This window comes from Manis javanica, chromosome 1 (genome assembly GCF_040802235.1).
Source record: "Manis javanica isolate MJ-LG chromosome 1, MJ_LKY, whole genome shotgun sequence".
Lineage (NCBI taxonomy): Eukaryota > Metazoa > Chordata > Mammalia > Pholidota > Manidae > Manis > Manis javanica.
The window spans coordinates 86324301-86344228 of record NC_133156.1 but is presented as its reverse complement, the minus strand read 5'-3'; the positions used below and the strand labels follow the sequence as shown (position 1 = coordinate 86344228).

Below are 19928 nucleotides of genomic sequence, written 5' to 3'. Positions count from 1 at the left end.
CTGGGGAATAGGAATTCTTAGATCCTAGGGATGTCTTAGGTGCCAGGTGTGAAGGTGCCAGGACCTGGAGCTGAGCTTGGCTTAGGAGAATAAGGGAGAGAGGGGAACCAGGAGGATTCGTGTGTGTTTGGATTGAGAAGCTTGGTGAGTGGTACAGATTTCAGACATGGAAAGGACTAAAAAAAAGAGCAGATTTGCAGAGCAGAAAAATGGAAAGTTCTGTTTTGGCTGGGTTATGTTTAAAATACTTAGCAGATATCAAAGCAGAGATGTCAAGATATCAAGATGAGTCTGGAGTTGCTGGGAGAAGGGAAGTCTGAAGATAAAGATTTGAGAGGTCTGAGAGTCCTAAACATTGGGGATTTATGGTTATGATCTTAAAGGAGAATAGTCAGCATGGGTGGATGTTTCTCTTCAGCAGAACTTGAGTGGCGATGATGTGGAGCTGCACACAGCAAATACAGTAACGGTAAAGAGAGATGTTATGGTAGTGCCAGAGTTCCAGGCTTTATTTCCTTAATACAATATAACAGCTATAGAGAATGAATTCTGTCCATTTTTTTATTATTTTATGGGTATGGATTATACCTGGATGTAATAGCCAGTGATTCTTTTCTGGGCCCACAGTTCATCTGAACACTTTTATTATCTGTTCCTGGAAACTTTAGTATTATATCAAAACAGAACTGGATTTAAAATACATACATATATATGTATATGCATGTATTTTAAATATTTAATATATATGTATTTTAAATGTTTATATATAAAATATTGAGGGAAAAGTTTCAAATGGACATAATTACTTTATTTAAAGCACTTTTTAAATTGAGCAGTTCTCTTTATGTATAATCACTGAATCAAAAGAATTTGTTGGGAGCCTTTTTAGCCATAGATTTTAGCTTCACAGTCCAGCCAGGTAGAAAAACAGAGTTACATGAAACCATAACAGAGCAGTTATTTGAGTGTCTGTGATAGTCATTAGTTCTATTCACCAAATATTTCCAGCTCTCTGCCTTCTGGGCATGTGATAAAACTGCACTTTGTAGCTATAGGCTATGAAGATTACTTCTCACCATGAATGTTCTTACCATCTATTAGTTCTTACCATCAAGCTTTGATTAAAGTATCGTGTAGTTTCCAAGCTAGAGACCTTTCCTTCTTTGTGCCATAGTGACTGGCAATGTGGAGAGCTGCTCTGTTATCTTATGTCCTGAAATGAGGACACCACAGAGTAGAGTCCTGATGGGCGTACAAGAAACACCAAATGAGACAAGAATGTACAAATGAGAAATTAAAGCGTTGTTGTTTCAAGCCACTGTGATATTAGAGTATTTGCTACTGCAGTAACATCTAACCTAGTTCAACCAATGCAATACAAAGATTTGTCCCGTAGCATATTCTTAGTACCATCACACTGTTTTAAAAATAAGGAACCACAAGAAAACATTGATTGAAAGTTCAGTATCACTGCCATAAAGTGAATATTGACACCTTTAATGTAAGCCAAGTAGGTCAGAAAAGATCACTGCTTAGCTGCATTATTACAAACCATGAAAATATATCATATTCCCAGATGTTACAATTTGGAAGTTTTATTTTCTCTTGGTACCAATATAATTGTACAATATAGAAATTTTAGAACAACTGTAAATACTTCAGTGATTTTGCAAACAAATTAATCTTCTTTAAGAAAAAATACAGCATTTTCAGCTTTTTGTTAAGCAGATAATAGAAGTTGATTTTATTTTCACAAAGCTATTTAACAAATGCTTTTATAAGTTCATTTTGTTCTAGTTAGACAAATGGAGTCCAGCTCCCCATTCAGGTTAAGAATGAAAACACTCAGAGATTTGACACCACTTCACCCCACCTAATGACTTCACTTTCCATTTAACTTGCTTGCTGTCTGCCTGAATTATTCATTGAACTAAAAATGTACTAGTCATATTAAAGCTGTAGTTAGTATTCACTCTCACCACGTATGCAGAGGTTAATCACAATGCAGATTATCCAGAAACTCATAAATTGAGGAAGTTTTAGTTATAGAATTTTTGAGGTGGGAATAGAGTAAGACAGTCTTTTCTGGTCCTTTGTCAAATAATCAATGACTTCTTAATCCATTGCTTAGTTGTAAACTGACATAGCATGTTCATCCAATAAAGCTTGGTAGGAGGGGCTTTATTCGTGGATGCTGTCTATGCCCAGAGTCTGTCTCCTCATAACTTCTCTCTATAGAGCCTCTTCCCTGGAGTTTACTTTAGTGTATGTAGTGTTTCCCTACACCATATATAGAAAAAATTCTAGGTGTTTCAAGCTAGTGTTTGCAGAGACTCTCCCCTGTACCTTATTCGTTGCAAACTAAATAGTATTCCACTCAAACAGACATCCTGCAGTACTAGAAAAGTTATAAGAATATCAAGCAAGGAGGTAGGAGCCCTAGATTCAAGTTTCAGCTATGTCATTTTCTAAATTGTATTGTTTGTTCAACATGTTTCAAATCTGTCTCCTTTCCATGTCCCTCTCACTGCTCTGGTTTAAGACTGTTACAGAGCTAGCTCCCTTCCAGACTTCACACAGTTGTCAGAGTGAACCTTTTAAGATGCTGATCACTTCAAGTCTTTTAATGAGTCTCTACAGTTTTTAGGATAAAGTCTGAACCCCTTAGCTAAGTACACAGAGCCTTTCATGAGCTGTCCCTTGCCTAACTCTCTAGCCCTGAGGTTGTAAACTGGCAGGCTGTTAGCAGAATTCAGCTGACATATCCTTTTGATCTGGTTTGGGCCATGTTTTCTTAAAAATCTGGTAGCAACATTAATTTAAAAATAGATTCTGGCTTCTCTGCTCTTGCATGGAGTACCCTCTTGCCTTTCCATTTCCCTGTCTCACTGACCCACTCACTGCTTTCTGAGTGCAGCATGGTGGTTGCCTTCTTCAGAAACTCACCCAACCTACCCTACAAATGCAACCGCACCACCTTATTGTCCCCAATCAATCACAGTGTGGTATTTTTTGGCTTATTTGTCTCAATCTCCCACTAAGCTATAAACTCTTTGGGGACATAGACCATGCATAAGTCATCTTTGTGTCATAGTTTGGGCTCTAAGGAGCCACTGTGGGCCTCAGTATGATCACCTATAAAACAATGTGTGTAGATTAGATGTTCTCCAAAGTCTCTTCATATTTGCTATAGACTGTTATTTTTGCTGTATCTGCTGTAGACTGTTAATTTTGGGGAATCTGGGGTCTGAGGTTGCTTTGAACAGATTTCGCAAAAGCTCAGATACTTACTAAACAAGACCCAAAGAAATTAAGACATGCAGTGACCTACAGTGCCAAATAACAAAGGTATTACCCTCCAAACGGGACCATATGCCTTGGTTAGTCAGATTCTCTATGGAAGCTAACTGCTTGACAAATCATTGCCCAAAGGCAGCAAACTACTAATCCATTAGGCATTTAATGGCAGTTAACAGAAAGGAATAATTGGTGCTTCAAACAGGTCATTTATTTAACCTTAATGCATTCTATTACGCATCATGAGGAAGAGAAAGAGAAGATGAGGAAATATGTCAGTAAGAAATAGAATCGGATTCAAGTGCTACAATGGGGTTAGTTACCGTTAAAAAAGCAGAATAGAAAATGGGTACTTCCTGCTGGTGGCAAATGGTTTAGGAAGAGGCTGTCATCAAATTTGGTTGGCATGACAATGAATGCCTTAAAACCATTTGACCTAGAAATTCCACCTCCAGAAATTTATCTTAAGGCAATAACCATGAATGTATTCAAAGATCTGAATGTTATTTGTAATAGCAACAAAAAAAAAGAAACAATTTCAATGCACATTAGAAAATTGTTCAAGTCAAAGGTTTTAAAACAGTCCTATTAAGAATTTAGAGTTCCAAAGGGGGATTAACTATCTTCGAAAAAACCCAGCCCTTCTTCACCACTTCAACTAGAGTAGTTTCGCTTTTATTTGTTGTACATATTAAGGTTACATGTGAGGTTTTCTTTAGGAAAAAAAAAAGATTCTGTTCATAAAAATAAACATTTGAAAACCATTGGATTCCATAAATTATAGTAATTCATATCCCAGTAGATATGAAAGTGTATGTTATCATCTCCAGTCATCCTTAAGTAGTGACTATAGCTCATTCTTTTTCTTACTTGGATTTTCCACATTGTCTACAGAAAACATGTAATTATTTCTATAACCAGACAAAAAATAATTTTTGAAAAAAAATTTGTTGACTTCAGTAGTCTAAAACACACTGGAAATTTCCCAGCTTACCATTTTTGGCATTCAAATCATAGGTTTTGTAAACCTGCTACCATTATGAAATTTTTCCCATGAAATATCATAGGTTGTAGAGAATATTGAGGATACAGCACAACCCCCTCATTTTATATTTGAAGAAACAATGATCCAAAATGTTTCACTATATTGAAGCTAGAGCTGGGAGCCTGTGGTCTTCTGAAGCCATGTGCATTTTTTGCTCTCCACCCAATTTATATAATGGATAAGTCATACTTTTCATTTCTCTCAATTATGTCTACCTACTTGGAGCATCTATCATTGTGTTATTTCTTACCTTTTTCTATGAATGAAAACTAATTTCTTTGAAGTACAAGTGGTCAAAATTTCTCTAGTTAGAAAAATTGGCACAAAGTAGGACATTAAAACAAGTCCCAAAACTGTCATATGACTCATTGTCCTAATTTTTTAGAGTTTTATAATATTCTTTATTCTAATAATTCATTAAGTGTATGTGTTCATTCAGATTTATAATTTGGAGTTGGATTAAATTGACCTCAAATAATTCTTAGTGTGCCTTCACTTTTGGCATCTAAAAGGTAGACATTACATACATGTTCCATCTGTCCCACCTTCCTTCTCAGACGTGAATGTACTTGGGAAGTGCTCTCTCCTACTTGTATTTCAGGATCTTAACTCATCTTTGAGCTATCTTGCTATAATCACATTGAACACCCTCCCCCAAAATATAGTGACTTTGTGTTATGTGTGTGTGTGTGTGTATAATTTGTTTATGAAAAAAATTAGAAATGGGAGGCTTTGTAGACCATTTTTTAAAACTATTTTCTCTGAGAATCTTAACTGTCTTAATTTACTTAAAACGCAAACCTTTCAGACTTCTGTCATATAAAGGATATTTTGCTTAAAAGATTTATAACTTAAACTAAAATCATTTATGCAGTTGTTTTTGCTAAAATAATTCTTTTAAACACCACATGTATTAGATTTGAGGTAAATTTTTAAACATTTAAAAATATAGTTTTGCAACCTCTTTTCTGATTTAGTCATTCTAATTATTTTAATACATTGGGCTGCTGTTCATTTACTCAGTGAATAGAGCATAAGCTCACAGATGTAAAATGAAATCAGATTTATAAATAATCAATTTAATAACTTGAACTTGCATGCAAATATATTTTCTCATGATAAAACCTTTGATACAGTATATCAAAGTGTTTCCAATGAAGCATTTAAAGTTAGGAATGGCTATGCCACTACCTAAAAAATATAATATTGAATATTCTTTGTCACATCTCAGTTAGTATTTTATGTTAGATACCTATAGTGTGTGTTTTTAGAAGAGTAATGCTACATGATGTTATTTTCCAAACTATTTGAGAAATAGCATTGTATTTGTATATAAAATTATACAGCTTTTAAAGCACACACATATTACTTCATTTAGTTTTTATACAAATTCTGTGAGAGAGGGAGATGAGATTATTCAAAAATGTGAGGTAACCAAAAGTTTCATGGCCTTACACAGGCCTGGAACTGCTGCATTATTATTTTCTAGAAATACTATTATTTCCATTAACATTTTAGCATTTATAAATGAATATATCCAGCAGTACTTCCACTAATCTTTTAGCTTCTATAAATGAATATGTGTACCCTAGAATTTCTTACAGCTTAATAAAAGCACATTGCAAAATTGTAGCATATATTATAATGTCAGTTAGTAAAAAACAGAACAGAAAATGGCAAACATTTTCTATTAGTACATAAATGTTCTAAAGGTTATGTATAATTGTTAATAATAGCTACCTCCATGAAAGTGGGGAATGGGATTGATGTTGGGGGTGAATGTCTCAAAGGAGATGTTCGCCTTATCTGAAGTACATTCTAAATACATTAATGTATGACTTGTAGAATTGAAAGAAATTTTTTTTAACGTTTAAAGAATGTGCAGGTAGATTCTGGGAGTTACCGTTCTATAACAGGAAGGAGTAGGAATGGATAGAGGTAAATGGGGGAGTCCCTACTGTTTTCTAAAAAAAAACAGGTCATTACACTATCTTTGAAATCTCTATGTGATATTTTTCATAGCTTGTTTTGACCTACTGGTTGAAAGAAATGAAGGAACTGAAAGTAAGCATCTTTTCAGAATCATGCTAATTTGTTCATAGTTTTGGGAAATACTTAGCCATCAAAGGGAAATTGGCTGTGGTGATACATTGTGCAACAAATTAATATAAATCTAAAGGGGTTGTTTGTTTCATCACAATAGCCTTGGTAAATTAAAAGTAATAAATTCAATTGAAAACCAGGAAAATGTTATTGTAATTCTGCATCATATAATTTTTCCTGGTCCTGTTGATAATTCCTTTGGGCTTTTTTCAGAGGGGCGGAGGCATGGACTTGTGATTACCTCTGCTTTCACTCACCCTCCTGGAATGTAGCATCTAATCTACAAAAACTAAAAAAATGACTTTTCACAGGAGCTTGTTATTCCTTTTTACAAAGATTTTCTGAATCAGAAGTGGGATTAGTCTAAGCTATCCCCTGCCCTTGGCATGTGTTCCTTTAGAAAAGCCAGACAATCCAGCCCTTAATTCCTGGTTAGTAAGATAATATCCATAACTGGGTGAGGCTCTAGAGATGGAATAATTTGGCACAATATATTCCTGACTGAAATTTAAATGGGCCTCTTGGGACCAGTGGACTATGAATTGGTCTGTCAGTGTGAATTTCAGTCTCCTTTCTCAACTAATCAACTTCATGTCTGAAATGTCTAAAGAGGCTTCCTATTACAGTTCTTCTCTGACCTTTCTGACTCACATTTGCTTTTCTGACAACTTGTCACCTTTATCCTGTGCCCCAACCAACCAACAGTGGTCCTCACACTTGCTTAGTGGTTCTCTGAATTGATTCCCCGAGATGTACTCTTTATAATACAGGGACCCCTCTACAGTTGTGATAACAATAATGATAGCAGCCACCATTTACTTAGTGCCTACTATGTTTCCACCATTACACTACATAGATTCTCCCTAGTTTTTACAGCAGTCCTGCAAGGTAGATCTTAATTATCACCATTTGATACATGGCACATGAAGAAACTGAGGTACAAAAAGCTATCTTTCCCAAAGACAGTTGGAAAAGTAAGGATTCAGACCCATGTCTAAATAATATACTATAAAACATGTCTGCAAAATAGCAATCTCATTCCTTGGTGTAATAAACAAGATTCCAGTGAATGTATGTTGCTATCAAAATCAGTCTGCATAGCATCACAATTCCTTACCAATTTTGATGTTTTCTCTAAATTAAGCAGATAGGAGTTAAATTATTGAAAGACAGTTGCTATTATTTTTCCTGGCATTTTTTCCTCTCCAAGGGCTATACTAAATGCTATTTTTCAGATATTTCTGAGTCTGATTATCTGCTGATTAACTGTTCCTTCCTAGAAATGGTTCAGAAAAATTGTTTACAACTGGCTGCTGTTCTTCAATAACTGAAAGTGTCCAAGCATAGTCACTAATTTAGAAAAGTGGAATGAATTTTATTAAGTTCAAATCATATTTGGTTAAATAACAGTAAAGAATGTAGGCGTTAGAATCATGAGTTCTGTTACCTTCTAGCTATTCTGACCTTAGGCAAATTACTTCATTTCACTGAACTTCATTTTCCTCCTCTGTTAAAAGACCTACTGAGAAGTCTTAACTGATCATGTTTTGGTTAATTGTTTCATCTTGTTTAAGTGTTGAATGAGATAACCCATGTAGAACACAGAGCATAGTACATGTCCCATTTTATGTAATAAAAGTTTCTCTTTACTGTTAATGTAATTTGTACTGAAAATAACTATTTCTAATTTGTAGTTTTGTAGCATAGCAACTTAACACACTTGACATTCTATAAAAATATATCGATATAGATAATTAAACATTGTAAGGTTTTGGTGAAAGTTTGTTTTGCATGCTTAGCCAGATTGGAAATGTATACTAATGTGTAATGTATATACCCTTATAAAAAGACTTCCTTAAAAATTTCTTAATTGGTAATGAAAATGGAATTAAGTACAGAATTCATTGTTTGGAACTTTGATAATGTGAAAATGTATTTTCCCATTGCTGTTTAGATCAGATGAGAATAAAAGATTATTTTACATCATTATTCTGACAACATGAGCCATCTCCTTGGTCCTGAACTCCAAAGACCTAAGCATTGTATCAGTGTCACTAGGAAGCCCAAGGCAGAAAAGAATATAAGCTATGTGTCCATCTTCAGAAAAACAGAACCTATAAAGGAGGTGTGTATGTGTGTATGTGTGTGCATGCATGTACATGTGTGCATGTGCACACATACACATATATGTATACTTAATGCATATATCTATATGTATGTATGTACATGATTCATTTTAAGAAATTAGTTAATATAATTGTAGGGAATGGTAAGTCTGAAATACATGTGGCAGGCAGGCAGGCTGGATACTCAATGCTGCAGTCTTGAGGAAGAATTTCTTCTCTTCTGGGAAACCTCAGTTTTTGCTCTAAGACCTTAAACTGATTGGATAAGGTCCCTGATGTTATCAAGGGTAATCTCATTTACTATAAATCAGCTGATTGCAAATGTTAACCACATCTACAGAATAGCTTCATAGCAACACCTAGATTAAATAACTGATTAAATAACTGTGTACCCTAGTCTAATCAGTTGACACATATAACTAACAATCACAAGCTGGAAACATAAAGTACATGAGAAGATTGAGATGAGAAGGATTGTTGAGAAAGGTGTACTCTACAGGGTCATTGCTATAATGCAGATAACTGAAGATGAGCACCTAATGTAGCAAAGACTAGATGAAAATTGGGGGACAAATACAAATGATACGAAAGATGTAGAGCTGACAGTACTTGACCATGTGTTCTAGGCTGGCTTATGCAGGATTAAAATTTCATTGGTATGTGTTGCATATTTATGGTTTTTAGGCATACTGCTAGGGAGTAACATGTAGATTTTTGATGACTCTTCTTCACCCCCATTCTTCTGTCCTCTTTTACCCTACCTTTTCACAGTTCTAGTCAAAATACTCTTAGGTAAGAGGTATAAAAGAAAGGCATCTTGAAAAGGTACATATTGAAAAGATGTCAGTAGACTTGGTGTTCTGCCCATTCATAAGGTTTCAGGAACAATATGAGAGAAAAAGAAAAATCTTCGGTGCATATCTTTGGCTGAAGCTTATCCACCTGACAAGGAAATATGTGTTTGCTAACAATCTATAACCCAAGATCCTAGGTCAATAAGGGTTGATAGCCCAACTCTCTAGGCCTTTTTCCACAATTGTTTATCTGAAGGGCTGAAAAATAAAGCTGAGTTAAATTTTATTAATGTTCATATTTGATTATTTCAGCCTTACAATTTACAATAAGATTTTATAATGCAGTTTTCTTTGTCACATTAAAAACAATTCAGAATGGAAGGCACACAGGTGTCTAGAAATCTACTCATAAAATCCTTATGATACATCTTCATTCATAAAATATTCCAAAGACTGGATTCCTAATCAGTCTCTCCCCAAAGTGTTTATTTTTCTTATTTGAGCATATTTTAAGCGAATGAATAAATGCAGTGTTACATAGAATGTTTATAAGATACTCCTATATAACATTGTATAATGTAATAAATTTTATTCATCTTTTCAAAAAACAGCTTTTCTTTTTGTTTTTCTCTATTATCTTGTTTTCAATTCCATTTACTTCTGCTCTAGTATTTATTTATTTATTTGTTTGTTTGTTTGTTTGTTTGTTTGTTTGTTTTCTGCTTCCTTTAATTTAAATTGCTCTTCTTTCTCTGCTTTTCCTGAAGGGAAAGTTAGGTTATTGATTTTAGGGATTTCTTCTTTTCAGGCATATGCATTCAAGGCTATAAATTTCCCTCTAATTATTGCTTTCACTGTATCCCACAAATTTTGATAAGTTATATTTTCATTTTCATTTACTTCAAAATATTTTTAAATTTCTCTTGAGATTTCCTCTTTGGCCTATATGTTCTAGAAGTGTGTTGTTTAGAAGTATGTTGTTTAATATCCAAATATTTTGGGGTTTTCCAGCAACAGAATTCCTATTAGTAATTTTTAGTTTATTTCCACTGTGGTTTAAGACCATACTTTGTGTAATTTCTATTCTTTTAAAGATGTTAACATCTGTTTCATGGCCCAATATGTTGTCTGAATGTGTGAAGAATGTGTCTCCTGCTTTTGTTAGATGGAAGTTTCTGTGTTAGGTAACTCAAAGAGACTGAATAGTGCCATCCAGGGCCACTGTTTCCTTACTGATTTTCTTCCTGCTTGATCTATCAATTACTCAAAGAAGGGCATTGAAGTGTCCACTCTAATAATAGATTTGCCTATTTCACCTTTGTACACATGATTAGGGTTATTATGTCTTATTGTCTATTGTATATTTTTTGTCTGAAGAAGTCATTTTTTCTCCTTCAATTTTGAAGGACAGTTTTGCTGGATATAAAATTGTACATTGGTGGATTTCTTTCTTTAAACAGATTAAATCTTTGACTCCACGTTTTTCACTTGCATATTTTCTGATGAGAAGTCTGCTGTAATTCTTGCTTTGTTCTTCTGTAAGTAAGACATTTTACCATCCCTTATTTCTTTCACTTTGGCTTCAGTTTTTTGCAATTTGAATATGACATGCCTGGATGTATGTTTTTTGTTTGTTTTTTCTGGTGTTTATTTGACTTGGAGTTCTCTGACCTTCCTGGATATGTGACTTGATATCTGTCATTAATTTTGGGAAATTCTCAGATGTTATAACTTCAAATATTTCTTCTGTTGTTTCCTCTTCTTTCTCTGTCTGCTAACCCATTACATACATGTTTAAAAAAACCTGTTGAAATTGTCCCATAATTCTTGAATATTCTGTTCTGGTTTTCATTCTCTTAATGATTTGTATTTCAGTTTAAGTAGTTTCTATTAACCTATTTTCAAGCTCACTGATTTTTTTTCCTTGGCTGTGCCCATTCAATTGATGAGCCCATCACATATAGTCCTCATTTATACTACCTTTGATTTCCACAGTATAGGGAATCACTATATAGAGTGGATACTTTTATTCTACATAAACACATCAGAACTTAAATATCTATCTCTATTTATTCATTTTGTAAGTGTTTATTATATGATTACTGCATTCCAAGTACTGTGTTTTTGTTGTGTGATTACAAAGATGCTATGCTAAAAATAAGTCTTCATTATTTGGACACTTTATAGAGCATATTGTTAAGGCTCAAGCTAGCAGTTTGGGGCTGGAAAATAATTAGAAAGAATCTGTTTCACTTTATTATTTGTATAAAGGGAAAGTGTTCATTATCTGTGATTTCTTATTTAAGAAATCATATAGTAATTAGCTCAGAGAATTTCTAAATTGGTACAAAGAAGTCTAAACTTTCCACAACTTCCATTTATCTAATCTAAATTAATTGAAATTTTATCCTTTTGTCTGTGTTCACTATTCAGAAATTTGTAAAATGTTACAAATTACCACCCCTCATAAATATTGGCAGTAAAGATGTACATTCTTCCTTAGACATGATAATAATAGTGTTATTTTTTAAGGGAAAATATACTACACTCACAAAATCATTACTTTGTTGTATTTTTGTGTTTATTCAGTTTAGGTAGGTAGGTTATGCAAGTGTTTTCAAGACTTCAAAATCAGCAGGTGAATATGAATAAATTCATGTAAAAAATAAAATAAACATTGCTGGTAGCTTTTCATCTTTCTAAATGTTTAAGTTTATTAACCACAAAATGTATTTGGGTATCTCTTTGTTCTGAAATATGTGAAGATTTCAAAAACAAAACGAAAAACAAAAAAATTGAGAGACACTCTGGTGAGAAGGAAAGCCTAAAAGACAGTGAATTTAAAACCTGGGTTCTAAGCCCTGGTTATACCACAAGTTAATATATGATTTTGGGTTCTTTTTATCACCCCTCCTCCCTTTTAAAATTCATCCATAAATGAGAATATTCGACTAGGTAATTAGTAACAGTAGTTTCAATTCATATATGTATAATTCTATGTCATAGGCTATACCAAGATAATGCAATTATGAAATTTATTGAATTTCTTTTTAAAGATTCAACATTTTCCTATAAAAATTGCCTGAGCGTTCTTTCTCTATTTTTTCTTTATTTTGTGTTGGAATGGGTAGGAGAATAATAATGAAAAATGAAATACTTTTCCTTAAGTATAATAGCAGTGCTTTCCTTGGATAAAAACATATTGGCGGACTCACATGTAAGCCAGAAGGATAGATGTTTATGCAGAGTAGTGGCGTCAGCAGAATAGAAAATCTTCTCTCAGACTTTTGTATCACAGAATTGTTTATGGCTTATTTCTTTAGATTAAGACAGCCAGACCTATTATTTTAAAATTTAAAGTATACTTGATCACTTAACAACTTTATCTACTGAGTCTTCTTAATTTAAAAGGTGTTTTCCTCTGACAGCCGATCTTGGGGCAGTAGGTGTTAAGACTTGATTTGAGAGAGATGAAAGGAGAAAACAACTGGATCCTGGGGCACTGTCCAGGAGGGGTAAATTTTTATTGATTGATAGGTAGATAGATAGATAGATAGATAGATAGATAGATAGATAGATAGATAGATAGATAGATAGATAAAACATATATAAAGTATTATATTTATATAAATACACTATATGTGTTATAAGTGTGTGTGTTTTTTCATGTATAGGGGGTGTAAAGCAAGATGCAGGACTTAATGACATCCTATGAATAAGTATACAGAAAGGTAAGCAAAACTAGCAGTTTGTACAGAAAAAATAATTCTTTGATTTCTCATAGAGCAGCATCTCAGAGTTCTTTGAAATGGCAGAAAGTGTCTGGCATATAATAGGTTCCCTAGTCATAGGCTTTTAGGAAATGTCCAACCTATCGCCCTTCCCTGAGATTCTGAGTACACATTGCATGTTAGCTTCACTGAACCAACATTCCCAAAGTCATTTGAATTTAGAACTCCTTTTATGGAGTGCCTCATGGAATTTTGGAAAACACTTGCCGAGAACAGTCTCTATTACAGTTATTACTACTTATAGTAAATATTTCCCATAATAATTGAGATTGACTGAACACTTTTCTGCTAAAGAATTTAGTGTTTCTTGGTATTCATTACCTATAAACTTAAGCTCAAAATCTTCAAGTATACATTTCATTTTCCCACTGTTTGCCTTATAGTAATGAAATGACTGTTTGCCTTATAGTAATGAAATGACATTATTTTGTTTCATATAAATGACATTTTGAATAGTACCCTATTTCCAAAATTAATGAAATAACTTTACTTGCATTCTTACAGGCTAGTTAACATCCCAATGGTAAAATGAATATATAGGCAGCCTTTTTTTAAAATTTCTTTCTTTTTTAGTTTAATTATTTGAACAATAACTTATTAACCAATTTTCTTTTCATAAATTCACAATTTAATCAACTGTGTGTCTTTTTATTTTCTGGACTAGATGACAAAAATATGTTATTTGAGCAATAGCATATTAACCAATTTTTTTTCATAAATTCACAATTTAATCAACTTTGGGTCTTTTTATTTTCTGGACTAGATGATAAAAATATGTTTTGGATTTCTCTTAGTTGACAAGGAAAGAGGAACTCAAGTCCTTATTTTATTATAGGCTTAATGACAAGACAAGATGATCTTTTTAATTCAATATTTAGTAATCTAGGTAAAATTGGTTCCAGTTGTCAGAAATGATAGAAATAACAGTGAGATTTTGTTATAAGACTCTTTATTGCTCAATGTATTTTTATTTAACAATTATAATTTAAAATGTAAATGAGGATACAGAACTCCATATTTGTCAGCTGACTAAGCTGTTCTTTCCGTGGTTCCATTCCCAGGACTCCACACCAGAGACTATGTCCCTAATCAAGGCCTCACTAGAAGACATTATTCACTCTTTATTTGTCACCAGTCATATTCCTCTTATGTATCATCACAACTTCTTCCATCCCTTCCCTAAGAAATCGATGTCTTTTTCCATGACCAAACCTCTTCAGCCTTATCTCCTAATACTACCCTATGCTTTACCTGTCTGTACTTTCTCACATTAGACCCACTGAGATATTGTAAATATATCTCATCCCTTCCCTTTTTTTTCCCTAAACTGTTTTTTTATGCTTGAAAATTCTTCTCCTCCACTTCTCTCAGGCTTACCTGGAAATTTAAAAAGAATCTCTCTTTCCTTTTTGAGCTTGTTGGCTTGTTAAGCACATCCTGATGTTTTACCCATCTTGCCTGGTTTATATATATATATGCCTCACTTCTATTCTGTTTGTAATCTCCTGTATTCCATGGCACTTAGTAAGATTCTTACACATGGAGTGGTAGGTATGCATGAGATATTTGTTGAATGAATAAATGCATGAATGAGTGTGTTTTACATCAAATTACCTAAGAAAAATTTTAATATATACAAGAATATGTAAGTACTGGAGTAATTCTCCTAACTTAACAAAGTAGGTTGCAAGACATTCTTTTAAATTAACATTATAAAAGCAACCAAAATGTAAGCATTTTAAAGTTGGCTTCATTTTTTAAAATTTTAACAGATTAATGCCATTAATATCTAACTCTAACTTTTCAAATCTCTTTCCCAAAATGTTCAAAGATATTGAACTTTCATCTCTCTTTTCACCATAAAAAAGTATTAACAGTACTTTAAACAGTGAACTAGAGAATAAAATATGACAAAAAGAAAAAAGACCATAACTAACTTTATAGCATCTGTTGGTAGACGAACAGACACACTTTTGCTCTAACCAATAGCTTGCGTATCTTCATTAGGTTCTACCTGCACAGGAGGAATTTAGAGACTTTTTTCTGCCCAAATGGTATTTTGTGCTAAAGACATATAATCAGAAGATAGGGCAACAAAAAACAAATAATTCAGTATTGTTGGATGTCAGGGTTTAAATTTTTTGTTTTTTGAACCAAAAATGTAAAGTTATAAAATGGTTCAAAGATGGAGCTATAAAAGTTGCTTTACCAATGGAAATTTATCTTTACTATATCACACTATAAAAAGTTATATACTCTAGATATTCATGACTCTCAGTGAAATTTCTGATGAGCTGGCTAAATATGTTCCAGTTGCTATGGTCATCCAAGTAATAGTTAAATTACTTCAAAGGATATGTGTGTCCTCTAAAAACCATGGGTAGAGACTTATTACCAACAAATTCTAATGAGATACTTTGTAGGAATTAAGACTTCAGATTGCCTTATTAGATTAGAAGCAAAATGTAAAATAAATAACAATAAAACTAGCATAGTTATGGTTAAAAGACATGCATGAAAAACAATTTATACAAAATATAAAATCTGGGACTAGGCCTTATTTCTAGGTAGGCATAAATTATTCATGTCATTTTACTACTTCATGTAAATTTCCTTAGCTTTAGTGATAATGCTTTTCTTGTACCACTGACATCTTTTGCAATACTTTTAGACATTTTTTAGAACATATTAGATATTTTAAAGATATTTTTAGAACTTTTTAAGACATTTTCATAAAACAGGTTTTGGGAGAACACCATTTGGTGCTATGATAAATCCACTTAAGTAGGTAAGTAGTTCTTCCCTGGAACTCTGTAGCATCATTTCTCAAAGTTGCTTATGATGCACCTCTAGTACCTCAGGACCTTATAAGTAAGAAAATGAAGAAGGATTTGCAGAATCTACAAATACAGGAATCAATGGATTGTGTAAAAGAAAAAGAATTTCTTTACCACAAAGCTTTCAATATTCTAATGTAGTCAAGGACTCTCAAACAGAGCATATAGTATGTAGCACTTACGAAGAATTGTTTAATCATAGAATCACTCTTTCATTAAACATCATGCATTACTATGGGTCACATTTTCTAAAACACTGTCCTGATTTTTCAAAGTACAAAAAAAAGTTCATGTAAAATAATCTAACTCACATTTCTTTCATAAAAAGTTTACGTAAAAAGATGACATCAGAAAAGATGCACACCTCTCTGTCATTATGCAACTTATATGTTAGGTGAGTAACTTTATAAAAAGCTGACAAATATAAAAAATAATTGCGTGCTGTGATATATGCTAAGAGGGTAACAAACGGGGAGTTGAGATAGGTGATCAGGCAGCATTCCAGGCAGTTTAAGGAGTTGAGCTGCACGGAAACAGAAACTAGGAGCAGAGAGATAATCCATGAAGGAAGACCAGCATATGCAAAGGCAGCAAGGTGGGAAGAAACTTGGCATGGTTAGGTAGTAGCATACACAGGAAGTAACACAAACACACCAGCCTGCACACACGTGGGTGGTGTGTGGGAGTGTAGCTCAGAGGGGTAGGCAAAGCCAGATCATGCAGGATCTGGAAGCCAAAATAAGGGACTTTGTTTGGATGTTATTCTCTGTGCTTGGGAAACTTTTATGGGATTTTGAACTGAATTTTCTTACTGATTTACACTGTGAGAAGACCACATTTTCTGGTCTGTGGTAGATTGCTTTAAAGTAGGTAAGAGTGGAGTTCTGGAAGACCAGTTAGAGGCTGTTGTAATCCAGATGAGAGATGAAAGGGATGACGTGTTGTCATATTCAAGACAGAATTTAATGCTTTCCAGTGCGAGATAAGAGAGAAGTAGCAAATAAAGACGACCTTGATCTCTGTTTCCTCCTCTGCTCTCTTTTCCAGCTAGTAGCACCAGTGATATTTAGTATTGTTTTATACCAAAGTGCATATTATAGAAATTACACATTTCTCTTGAGTTTGACTTTATTTGATGTACTGTTTGGAAGATTTCCAAAATGATTGACAAAGAAAATGTGTTAAATCCCTTGGAATCACGTTTTCCCTTTGCCTATTTTATTCATCTTGTCCTGACCCTTCAATTCATTTCAGAACACCCTTACACTTTGAATGAACTTCATTTGTTTTCACCTTAATATAATTAATTACTCTTGTATAAGACATGCAAATAAAAATTAAATTGGTGCTATGAGAAATAAGAACTCTTTTGGCAAAGTTATTCCACCATGGCTTTCTCTGTAACACCTGTTCTTATTATTATACTTTACACTAGACAGGTGTTACTCGCTATAAATTTAAATAATGCTTCATACCAGTTATGGGTTTTGAGTCCATGATAAAAAACAAAAACAAAACTAACTTATGGAGGAACCTGTTCTATATAGAATGCTTGTGCTACGTAGAAGTATTGTGCAGATTAATTTCAACTTCACTTATTCAAATTTAAATTATATAGACATTTTATGTTACCCAAATATCATATAAATGAAAATAATAAAGAAAACATTTTTTTTAGTATATGCCTCATTTACATTTATGAACTGAAATTCTTCAAAAATCTATGCTTAGGAACATTTTCTCTTGAGTTTTCTAAGATTATTTAGTGAATATACCAATATGTAGGCATTTTTAAGTATTTGTTAACAGCAGGTAACAGAAATAGTATTTTGTTTTTAGGGATTACCTGTGAGTAAGAATTGCCTAACAGTGAAAACTATTGAAGTTTAGACAATATTAAAGTGTGAGATCATAGAGTACTTTAAAAATATTTACTAAAAAAAGAGAAAGAAAAAGATATATGCAGCTAAAAGGTACAGTAGCTCAATTTCTTACTCTTATAGGTCATAGAGACATTTTCCTTAAAGACTGGCTCTCAAATTGTCTGTTTTTAAGGAAGGAAAAGATTAGGTGCTTTAGCACCCTTAGTTAGTCACCAGTGAATTTTAAAGTGATAGCTGTATATTGAGTAGGCCTAGTTTCTGTTAGTTCTCATTTGGACTGAAATTGTTAAGTAGCAACATGAATATCTGTAAAGATCTGTCCTTTCACATATTCTTCAAGCCCTCATTATTTCCATCTGATTCATTATAAATTCTTCTTAATACTATCTCCCTGCTTCCAGTTTTCCCTTTCTCTAAGCCATTCTCCACTTTACTGGCAAAATTATCTTCTAAGACATATCTAATCATGTCATTCCTTATTTAAATTCCTTAGTTTAAAATCCAAGCTTTTTCTCATTGCATGTAGTACCCTTCACTGCATCAATTCTTTGTATCTCTCCATGTACAACAGACCTATATGACTATTGAAATTAGGAAACTGAAGCTCAGAAAGGCTAAGTTCAGCAAGGTCATCAAGCTAATAAAGTGATAACATTTACATGTCATCTTGTATGAATTCAGTCCTTCAAAGTTTGTTGAAAATTGTTTTAATGGCATTATATATATATAAATGTTCTTTTTGTGCTGGAAAAATTGTGTCTGCAGTTGTTGAGTGAAGTGTTCTGTATATGTTCAGTAGGTCAGATTTGTTAGTGTTATTAGTAAAACCTTCTATATCCATAGAATCTAAAGCCTATATTATTAGATAAACTAGTTTTAGCTTCTTGAAGAATGGAAAATTTTATTAGTATAAAATGGCTCTCATTTCTAGTAATGTTTCTATTGCAGTAAGAAATACTAATATAACCACATGTGACTTCTTTTGGTTAGAATTTACGTGGTGTACATGTTTTTCCATCCTTGTTACCTTTATGTATCCTTATATTCTGGAAATCTCTCTGGTATACTGCATTTGGCTAGATATTTTTTAATCCCATCTGATAGTTTTTGTCTTTCTAGTTTTGTTTTTCACTATTTTGGAGGAAATGCACTGTTTCTCTTCTTTTAATGGCTACTCTAAATTTCCAGCAAGCTTTCTTAACTTATGAAAGTATAAAGTCAATCAAGTACCCCTTTGCTCCTGTCAGACACAATGTTTTAGAAAACTTTAATTCTTTTAAATTCCTTAATTCCAAATACCCCACCAATTTATATCTTTTTTTATGTAATAGGGGATAGTTTAATTGTCTTTTTTAAAAAAATAGATATTCTTACTGTTTTGTATACATAGCCAGTGTTCATTTAAATTTATCTACAAATTTATAACTTACGTTGTTCTTTTTTCCCTTCTTGCATTTGAGATCTGTCATCTGGGATTATTTTCCATTTTTCTGAAATACATTCTTTAGAATTTCTTTCAATGAAGCTCTGTTAGAGGCAAACTTTCTAGAGGCAGATTTTTAGTGAGTTGATATATCTTTTTTTAACTTTTGTCCTTGAAAAAAATTCTTTTGGCACTAGAATTTGGGATTGGCACTTGTTTTCTTCCAAAATGCTAAAGATTTAATTTCATGGGAAGTTGAGAGCTTGCTCACACTCTCATAATCCCTCTTTAGGAGCTAATCTGCTTTTTCTCACTTGCTGTTTTTAAGATTGCCTCTTTGTCTTTGGTAGCTTGAAGTTTATTATATCCAGTTGTTGACTTCTTTTTGATTATTTTGCTTGTGATTTGTGATTTTAAGGACAACAATTGGTCACTTTCATCAGCTCTGAAAATTTCTCAGTCATAATTTCATCAAATGTCTCTTCTGTTCCATTTTCTCTGTCCCTTCCTTCTAGAGGTCAAGTTCTACTTAGGTTAGACCATCTCTGTTTTCCATGTTTCTTAACCTTTTTTCCTATTTCTTTGACTTCCTATACTGAATTCTGCATAAATCCTTCTAGCCTATCTTC

General features: G+C 33.1%; 1 protein-coding gene across 7 annotated transcripts in view; it reads left to right on the top strand.

Annotated features, from left to right (window-relative positions):
- Window positions 1-19928, top strand: part of XRCC4 (X-ray repair cross complementing 4) — a 234087-nt gene that overhangs the window by 161917 nt on the left and 52242 nt on the right. The window contains exon 7 of one of the 7 annotated variants that reach the window (XM_073234442.1): window positions 13040-13096. The exons of the other annotated variants lie outside the window; for them this stretch is intronic. Coding sequence (XP_073090543.1) covers window positions 13040-13067 — 28 coding nt within the window. The 3' untranslated portion in view covers window positions 13068-13096. The remainder of the gene's footprint in view (window positions 1-13039; window positions 13097-19928) is intronic. 7 annotated transcript variants of the gene reach the window in all.